General features: G+C 36.2%; 1 protein-coding gene across 1 annotated transcript in view; it reads left to right on the forward strand.

The window, feature by feature from the left end:
• Nucleotides 1–10,462, forward strand: part of LOC110028783 (DNA topoisomerase 3-alpha) — a 152,681-nt gene that overhangs the window by 130,325 nt on the left and 11,894 nt on the right. The window contains exons 20-21 of the mRNA XM_020730774.1: nt 7,601–7,679; nt 7,824–7,895. Coding sequence (XP_020586433.1) covers nt 7,601–7,679; nt 7,824–7,895 — 151 coding nt within the window. The remainder of the gene's footprint in view (nt 1–7,600; nt 7,680–7,823; nt 7,896–10,462) is intronic.

Genomic DNA, 10,462 nt, shown 5'->3' on the forward strand with positions numbered 1-10,462 from the left:
TTTGGCTCTGGCTTGGGGCTCGATTTTGCCTTGTTCTGCCCCTACCCGAGAAGTGGCTTGGGTTTTGATTTTTGTTGGCCTTAGCTCGTACCCGAGAGCCTGTTTTGGCGTACTGTGTTGTCCTTATTCGAGGACTGTTAGCTGGTTTTGGTAGATTGATTTGGAAGTTTATAAGGATGCAGTTTTGATATTTGTTTGGTTTCTAGCCGTGGGTTTGTGATGTGGTTGAGTTAGCCTCCCCCTTTGGTCCTACTAGTGAGCTCACCATTGAGATTTGCTCTTGCAGTCCTTACCCGTGAGACCTATTGGAGGTTGTTTGGTGCGATTTAGTCATTCTTGTTGGGCTTGAACTACTTAGATGATTGTAGGTGGATTGAAATTATGATTATATTTTACACTCTCTTATGTATATCAAAGATCCTTATATAGTTAGTTTGGTTTGCCTTAACCGCGAGCCTTGTTGTTCCTTGGGTTGCCTTGGCCGAGAGCCTTAGCTGTTGTTCATCTCTTTTTATTTGTGAGCATATATGTGGTTTTAGCTAGATGTTTTTATGCTTATGTAACATATGAAGCTTTAGATTACATTTGGAATTGGATGACTTTGATGTTGGCGTGATTTTGGAAGTATAAATGGTTGCTGTCCCTGGGATACTTTCCTTTTGTTCGAGTTGTGGAATTTGACAATTCATTTTTAGAGGAGCATGTGGTTGGTTTAAATTGAATTCATAAAGGATGTTTCGGGAGTTTGACATTAAAATCATGATATCGTTTGAATGCAGGCTCGGGCGTGTGTGAACATGTAGTTAGTGGTAGAGTCATGTTTGTGACTGTCACATTGACTTGGGTTGATCCACTTATAAAAAAATGTGAGAAAGTGATATTCTTTCGGATTGATTCAAGGATCTTCGGGTTTTCCTTTTCAGGTCTTTTCGTCATGAGTTTTGAGAGTTGATTCATCCTTCGTTCTTTACGATGTTTTAGGTGGATTAGTCTCACCTCTCTCTCACCCTATTTTTGTTCTTTTTTTTCTTGCTTCTTGGTTCAGTTTTTTTATGTTTATGTTCTACACATTAGTATCCACGTATAGCCTTTTGTTATACGTGAAACCATCAAACAATGTGGCAAGTAGGTCGGTTTTGTTTTGGGGCTTAGGGCGGTGATGACAAAGGCACATCGGGGATAGAGCAGAATGATATGTCATCCTACGACATCGGGATTCGATTCAGGAACCCGGTGAGCTGTAGGATGACAATATCATTCACCGACACAAGACTAAGGGGTTTTATGAACCTTCTTAGGTTGTTGGTTGTCTTATGCCCGACAACGAGATGGACTCGTGGACAACTACTTTTCAAAATTGATAAAAATAAATTTGATAAGAACAGATACACCTTTTTCTAAAACAAAAATACATTTTTCGCTACAAACAAAATTGATATGGCTCACTTTTTGCATGTTTGAAACTTATGCGCATGCTGAAAACATAAATTTTAAATACATTTTAAACATTGGTTGTTCACCTGTTGATCACCTGTTTAGGCTAAGGAATACCCTCCTAAGTTAGGTTCAATAGGACACCCTTCTAGCTGAGTGGCGGGTTTTATATATCCGGGTGACCGAGTAGCATTCGACAACCCTCGAGTACTAATATATAGCTGAGTCTAGCCCCGACCCGAGTGCTTGCGGTCCCTTTTTTTCGAACTTTTTCATATGGATTATCGAATTTTTTGGACAAAGCACTCGTGTTCGCTTTTTGGGATTTTTTTGTGTTTTCTACGATTTTAATCAATTTGTTGATTCGTCGATTTCCTCGCATTTCTCTTGCGTGAGTCTTTTGACGAACTTTCTCGAGATTTCTGATGATGTTTCTTTGTTTTAGTTTATATAAAGCATTTCAGTCTGCTTCATCAAATTTTGTTGCTTGTACCTGCTGCATCAGTTACACCTAAGGAACAATGGATCTCCCAGGTATATAGGTTTGTCTTGTGTTTACAACATATTATTCTCTTATAATCACTTCTCTGTTGTATATTTTAATTTTTTTCACACTGCATGTTGTATTGCTTTCTTTACTATATACCCTACTACTTGTCATGTGTTACATATTCTACTGTTATGCTATACACTATACAATTTCAACATGTTATCTATAAAAATATTTGAAGAACTACAACCATAGGGCCGCTGGATTTGACATCATAACCTGACACCCTAGAAAACTTAAACTCGTCACGATAAGGAACTTGGAATTAGCGCGGTGGGCAGCACAACCATCTTCAACAACAGAACATGTCTTCCCCAGCTAAACCATTCCTTTCCTAGAAATTAAAATAACAATCCATAGGATTTCGAGGTTGTTCGCTTAGCGCAGCATAAATCCTCAACCTTTTCGTTAGGCATTTGTATAGCTCTGATATACGATCTAAACCCTAACTCGTTTTATGATTCTGAGGTTGTCGTTCGTTACGACCTAAATCCTCACATCTTCCAGACTATTTGTATGATCGTTTCACACGAATGTAAGCCCTAAATGTAAGCCCTTGGCAGGATAAAACACTTGAATATTTCTCCTCGAAACTGAAGCCAAACTATAGGGTAGACTGGGAAGTCACTATAGGGTAGACACTATAGGGTAGACTGGGAAGTCACCAAGGATCTCATCTGGATCTGTGGCATCCTCTAGTCTTCTTCCTTTGGATTTTGTAATAAATGTTCCAAACTTGAGTCATTTCCCTTTCACACTTCTTTGTCCGATTTCGTTGGTCCGATTTCGTTGAAAATTTCGTTGAAAAGTCTCATCCTTTTGAAGTCCTTGAAGATAATTTTTCCTGATTTTTATCGAGAGTATTTTTAATTGATTTTGGTCATTTAAGATGTAATTAACTAAATGGGGTTGCCCTTATAGGAATCTTTTCCGAACCCAGCTTAAAATGAACCCTATTTAATTTTTCGTATTAAATATGGGAATTTGTCGGCAAATAAAACGGTTTTTCAAAACAAAAAGAAGTCAAACACTTTTCTTTGATCGAGTCTCATCCTCAAGTCTTGTGTTTATCCCTCGGGATAGATACATGGTTTGAGGTAAAACGCTCTTTCATTTAAACTATGAAAAATATGGGGTCAGTTTGATTTTATATTTTTCTAAACTTAAATCTATATGTAAATTAAAGCGTCGTTCCGAAGCGAGCGACAAGATTATGATTCCGGTGACCGACAACTTCTTACGGGAAACTCCCCCAACCCAACTTTTATCGTCGACAGATATGTAAATGCTGAAGGGGTTTGTTAGTGTGGGAAATGGGTAAATTTTTTGGGTGTTTTATTTGAGTCGAAAGTCTGAAAGGGTTTAGTTGATTCTAAAATATTTAAGGGACAGATATTGCAGTTTTGTAGACAACATTACAAATTTTGCGTGTCAGATTATTCATGTAACTAAAAAATCTGTAAATAAGCTGTTTACAAAACACACAAACCAAAAAACTAAACAGCTTATCAGAAACAGGGGCAGAATAATCATTTATCCAGAATCAGCTGTTTTCCAAACTCACAAATCAAACAGACAAACAACTTATCTAAATTTACTGTTTATCACCAGCTTATCAGGATAAACAGCTTATTTGCATAAGCTGGATAAGCTGCATCTGCCCCAAACAGACCCTTAGTTGTGCATTTCAGTTAATAATGATGCATTGTTCTGGGCCCACAGCTTCTACTAAAGCTAGGATGTGCAATGAAAGCTAGAAATGCATATCAAAGACAACTAAGTGAACTAAAGTTTCCTATAGATTCAAACCAAGAAAATGTTAGAATTTGAATCCAGTTAAGAATGCAATGATTGATTAAGGCCCCGTTTGGGGCAGCTTATAACTGCTGGCGGCGTTTTACAAACGTCGCCGTCGCGTTTGTTTCGCGCGTTTTCATAGCTTAACGGAGAACAGTGTTTTAAATTACTTAATAGACACGACTACAGGATTGACCCCGTGGCCCGCGTCTTCGATCCGCGTCGAGTGATTTTTCCCTTGGATGCCCTTCTTTCGTCGCCTCCCTCCCTCACCGCTTCCGTCCGCTCCTCTACTTCTTCCCCGCGATCTCTTCCAAGTTCGTGGAAAACGAACAAGGTAAAGTCCTCCCCTCTACCTTCCGCTCTTTCTTCCTCGCCATCTCTTCCCAGTTCATGGGAAACGATGAAGCTAAAAATGTAAAAAAATATTAGGTTTTTTTTTCCAAATCATTTTCTCTCTTATTCTCAAGCAATCTCTTCAGAAGCAATTTTTTTTTCTTATCATTTAACAGAGGGAAGAGTTTGGAGGGGTACACTAAGGTGAAGGGGGAAGAGAAGGAGATTGCACCTTTGAGGACGAGCTCCATGAATCGTTATGGTTCAAGGCCACAGCTTGACCTTACTGGGGCAGCAATTCAGAGCAATTCGGAGGAGAGGAACTAACCAGTCCGATGACATCTCTCACATGGCCCTGGATGTCCTTTACATTGCCATGGTTGAGCCATTCAGCTTGTTGTCCATTCAGCTTGTTGTTTTAAAGATTCAGCTTGTTGTTTTAAAGCGGATACTATTGCCTTCAACTTCTATACTGAGAACATTTTTTATATTTTTTATTAGATCCTGCACTGTTTATTTTAATTTAGTGGCATGTATGTCTTCCGTAATGCTATTTTGCAAGTAAAACATGTGCATACATATATGTAAATCTTCAGTAATGTTATTTTGCAAGTAAAGCATGTGCATACAACATGATTTTTTTGAGTAATTTTGACCACCATTGTTTGTTACTGATCAAGTTTAATTTTTTTTTAAGTTGTTTTTGCTTCAAATTGTTAAGGTTAATTTTTTAGAAAAGTAGAAGCGAATTAGGATTGTTAAGGTTAATTTTATAGAAGAAAATATGTGCACAAGTTGTACATTAATATATTGTTAGACACAATTGTAATTGTTTGGCGATATTTACTGCTATAGATCAGCTAAAACAACCCTATTTGGGATTATAAATAGGGGCATTTTAAAATTAATATTATCGTACTTATAATTGTAATTTTATTATGATTTTTTGGGTCTCATTATACTACATATTAGTATGTGAATGTGTATTTCACTTTTGTATATGTAACTGTTCTTCTTTGATGTGCTCAGAAATATTTGAGTTATAAAAATGTAACTCAACTTTTTTGTATTTTCATGGCTTAACATTTGAACTTAAATTTTACAAACTTGTCACATTCCATATAAAATAATATTATGTTGCAATTTTTCGGTGGTCTGTATGTGTCGAATGAGTCTGAAGAGGGTTAATTGGTTATAAAATATCTAACATATAAAATATCTAACATGTATACTAACATGTATACATTGTCGTTTTATTGAGAAAATTATAAATTCTGCATGACAGATTTATCATTTAACTAAAAAAATCAGCAAATAAATTATTTACAAAACGCACAAACCAAACAGCTAAACAGTTTATCCAGAACAGGAGCCGAATGATCATTTATCAAGAATCAACTGTTTTTCAAACGCACAAACCAAACAGTCAGTCAGCTTATCCGGATCAGCTGCTCATCAACAGATTATCAAGATAAGCTGTTTATCAGCATAAACTGGATAAGCTGCAGTTGCCCCAAACAGACCCTAAATATGAAAAAAAATCAATGGAAAACTCATATTACACCAAATCATTGAGCAATTCAATTTTAGCACAACAGTTAAAATTTCATTATTTCAATTTTACCAAAATCTTGAACTTGAGTAAAAATCTATTGTAGGCTTGTAAAGATTATAGAAATGACATTTTCCATAGTTCTGACCATCTTGTATCGACTTTTAATGATGCTTTTTCCATCTCAAACGACACCATTACATATGTTTCATGATATCCATTTCATATATCATGACATTGCTTGGTTTTCATAAGTCTCTTTTTCATCCTTCTTATTCACCCATACCTAACGACAAAATAAATCTTAGGTTTCTATCTATAGATTATCATTTTATATATTTACCATATTAGCGTTGTGGCAACTTTAGTCACTCTATCACATGTTATTGTTTTGGTTACGGACAATCCTTTCATGATAATACTAGTTTGCATGTTGTTACCGAGGAATCTGCATTTTACTTGCCTTCTGTGAATATATTTTTTCCTTTTTCAGGTCATAAGAGATGCTAACTTTCCTAATTGAATTTAAAAAAAAAAATCTGATGGTGAAAAATTTTACTAATCCTTATTTGCTCAAGCTGTAAGTTGCTGATACGTACACTCTTGATTCATCATCAACCAATTTTATCATTTGGGATGAATCTCGAGGCGGTTTTTTGTGCAAGAAACATTTCAATTCAAATTAAAGATCATTCAGAGCACCGATTTCAACAAATTTATGGTCAAACTGTCTGTCTCGACAAGGTGAACCCATTGATACCATAAGTGATCCAATCCAAGTCTGATCAAACACGAATTAAGCCATTGAACCATGTTTTGAGGTTTTGGGTAGTTAATCGGAGGGTCAAATGAACTCCAAATTTGACGTGTCTACAATTAAATTGAACGAGCCCAAACTCAATTAATTATGAAATCAATTAAACTTTCAAATCATAAAAGATCTTATATAATCAAAGAGAATCAATGTGGGTCGTTCGATTAGGTGGTTATGAGAGTTATTATTAAAATAACCAAAATCCCCCTCCCCTAGAGCCTATAAATAGACCCCTCTTTTCACTTGGAGGGAATCAAATTCTAGTTTTGTTTTAGATTGAAGATTCAACAATAATTTTCAGCCTCTGTAGCCGCTGACCATCATCAACCGACCCCTGCTTGTTGTAGTTTGTCAATTATATTATGCAACGGCACATCCTTAAATACGGTACAACTAGTTATCCTGAATACGGTTATACGAAGTATTCTGCATATGAAGTATTGAATAATGTCGTATTCAAGATCCAACAATTACTTTTGCCGATGAATACTTTCAACCGCAGTACTCTGAATATGATGAAATTCTTTAAACTTGTAAAGTGTTTTGTACACAATGCTTGAATAAGTGTTGTACTTGGTGTAGCGTTGTAACCTTTTTTTGCCAATTGTGGGACAATGATATATCTTTGTAATTACACATTTATAGTGGTTTACTTTATCTGGGCTAAGCCCGTGATTTTTTATTTCCAGATTTTTCCACATAAAAAAACATGATATCTTCTCATGTTACTTTTCAATCATCTGTGCGTGCGTTGAATTTTCATACAACGTTGAGAGATTAAAGGTGCATTTGGGGCATGTGCGTTTCAAGATAAGTTGTTTATCCTGAAACGCGGTCCGCGGCTTGCGTTTAGTGTGAAAACCCAAACACGGTTTCGGATAAGCTGGCGAAACGCGCGAACCAAACAGTACGGCGGGCGTTTTGAAAACACCGCCCGCATTTATAAGCTGCCTCAAACGGGCCCTAAATTATCACTGTATCGCCGCGAATATTCCGACACACAACAACTCTAATATAATGGAATTAATTATTTTCAAAATATGATGATTTCTTGTACCTTGCGAACTTGTACGTTTTTTTTGCCTTAGTTGTCTGCTTAATTTTACTTTTCGTGCAGTGTAGAAATGTAGTTTGGCTTCCGGGAGCAATATCAGATGCAAGTGTAACTGGCAATGTTTGTCCTAGATGTACTACAGGTCATCCTAAAATTAATGACGCCTTTTCGTTCATATTTATATATGTGCTTGATGTACTTACTTCTTCCTTCTTAGACTCTAGATATGATTTTCACCATAATGTTCTTGTATCTTTTTTTATTTTTTTTATTTTTTTGAGCACAGGTCCTGTTTTTCTTATTCAATTTAAGTTTCGTCGATTGGAGATACCTCCTAACTATGATGTCGACCATTTGGGTAAGCAGAGCATAGCTTTTAATTCTGAGAGAATGCTTGAATTCCAGCTGTCTATTATTTTGATAATATGTAGATTAGCAACGCCTGATCCTGATTTTTCTAGAAAGCCATAGCAATTCTTTTGTGCTGTCTCCAAGTTTTGTAATGCCATTTTTCCTGTTCCTAGGAAGCGAGGGCATTATAGGAAAAACTGAATTAATGGCTTCAAGAAATTTTTAAAATTTAATAACGGTGATAAGGATGCCATAGGTTAATTTGGATAAATACTTCATCACAACCCTGGTCCAAGCACGAGCACAATAATCAAACAAAAGATAGTTGCATTAGTGGGTCTGTTTGGGACAGTTGTTGATTATTTATAATCTGGTGATAAATAGATTATTCTGATAATCTGATAATCTGTAGATTGTCAGAATAAGCTGATTTGTTGTTTGGTTATTTATAATCTGAGATTATCAAAATAAGTTTGTTTGTTATTTGGGGCAGCTTATTCAGAATAACTTATATATAGTTGTTGTATAAATGACATTCATGGTCTCTGTTTGGTAAAATTATTTGCAACTGAACTAAAATAAGATTAGAAGCATATAATAGAAAGCCTGAAATCATCACAGATCAATTCCAAAAGATAACATGCAGTTTTCACACTCTCGTGAGTATCAGAAGAAATAAAAAAAGGATAAATACAATTACAATTACAATGAGAAATATTAAAAATATTCAATTTCAAACTCTAAATATGTCTGTCCTCAACTGCACTGTCAACATGAGAAATCATCGTATCCCGATCACTGCTAGCAGTGTAACATGTTGGACCATCATACCATCGGAAGAAACCACAACGAGCTGAGAAACCCTTGCGACAACCGTAAAACCGTCTCCCACTGTTGTGTGGCTGACGTGACGTGAGTAACGGAGCAGGTAGTCCGAGTTACACAAAACAACTTTGTTTGTCCCCAAAATCCTAGAAGTCATGTTGCTATAGATGCAAAAAAAACATCAATCGTCACATCCTTAAAAAAATATATGCAAATGAAAATAAACCTATATTATATGAAATGAATAAAACTTGGCGGATCAGCTGCTATAAATATCATCTGCGATAGACTCCCTCAAAGCAGTCATTTCAGCCACATCCTCAGCGTCATGAACCTCAAAATCATTAGAGTCAATCTCATCCTCATGTACTCAAGACTCAACCACAAATTCTGATGGCTCTTCAAAGACAATCAGTTCATCATTATCAGTCATACTAAAGTCTATATCTGAACGTGAAGGATGTTGTCGGATGAAGTTATGAAGTATCATTGTTGCCACCACAATATGCACCTGCTTTTGAAATGAATACGTCGACATATCACGTAAGATGACCCATATCTTCTTTCAAACCCCAAATGTTCTTTCAATTACCCCGCGTAAAGAGAAGTGACGTTTGTTAAACATTTCTTTTCTACCCCGGATGGTGTCACTTGCTCAAAATATGAAATATGATATCTAGTGTCTGGATATGGCTTCGGTTATCCCCTCTGCATGGGATATCTAGCATCAACCAAATAATATTTTCCTGTTATGGAAGATGTTAATGACAAATAAAAAGATATAACTACTACGTTTACCAATCAAATCATACTTAAAGGCGGGTGAGGAAAACACTGTAATCTATTCTTAGTTGCATAGGAGAAAATCTGATTGTCATGTGCACTCTCTTCCCAGCCCGCCATGACAAAAGTGAAACACATATTGAAGTCACATACCGTCATGACATTTTGTGTTGTTGAGTCATTACGACCAATGTACGTCACCTTTGGCTGGGTAGTCGGGCATCGACGTGAGTACCGTCAATTGCACCTATGTAGTTATGTTTCACTTGCGTAAGAAAATATTTATATTTTGATGGTAACAGAAAGAAACTAATAGTTTTCTTAAAAAAAGGCATCTAACGGTCATCATTAGCAATTTGTCGTAGAGTACTAGTAAATGTTGGATCCTCTGACTTAATGATTTGAGCTGTCAAACCAAGAAGTGTTTGTATGTCTTTGGAGAAGTAACGGCTTACTATTTCTGATGAATGATGAAATCTCTCCATAGCATCTCTAATTGATTCGTTCTGTGACAGAATGTATAATGTTATAGCCAACACCTCATTCTTGTCGTTCTGGAGGAACTTTGAAGATCGTGATTCAAAGATAACTCGTGCAGGAGATCCATAAAAATAAGTACAGTAATTTGTACTTATTTTAAAAGGTGTGAACGATTCAGATATCTTGGGTCCGTTGTCCAAAGTAATGGTGATATAGATGGGGATGTTAATAGTAGAATTCAAGTTGGTTGGTTGAAGTGGAGGAATGTTTCGGGCCTTTTGTGTGATAGAAAAGTACCGCTAAGACTGAAAGGAAAATTTTATAAGACGGTGGTGAGACCGGCAATTCTCTATGGTGTTGAATGTTGGCCTTTAAAAGAGAAGCATAATAATAAGTTAAGTGTTGCCGAGATGAGAATGATTAGGTGGATGAGTGGCTTTACACTTAGAGACAAAATGCGGAATGAATATATTCATGATAGGGTTG

Source organism: Phalaenopsis equestris, unplaced genomic scaffold (assembly GCF_001263595.1).
Source record: "Phalaenopsis equestris unplaced genomic scaffold, ASM126359v1 Scaffold000531, whole genome shotgun sequence".
Lineage (NCBI taxonomy): Eukaryota > Viridiplantae > Streptophyta > Magnoliopsida > Asparagales > Orchidaceae > Phalaenopsis > Phalaenopsis equestris.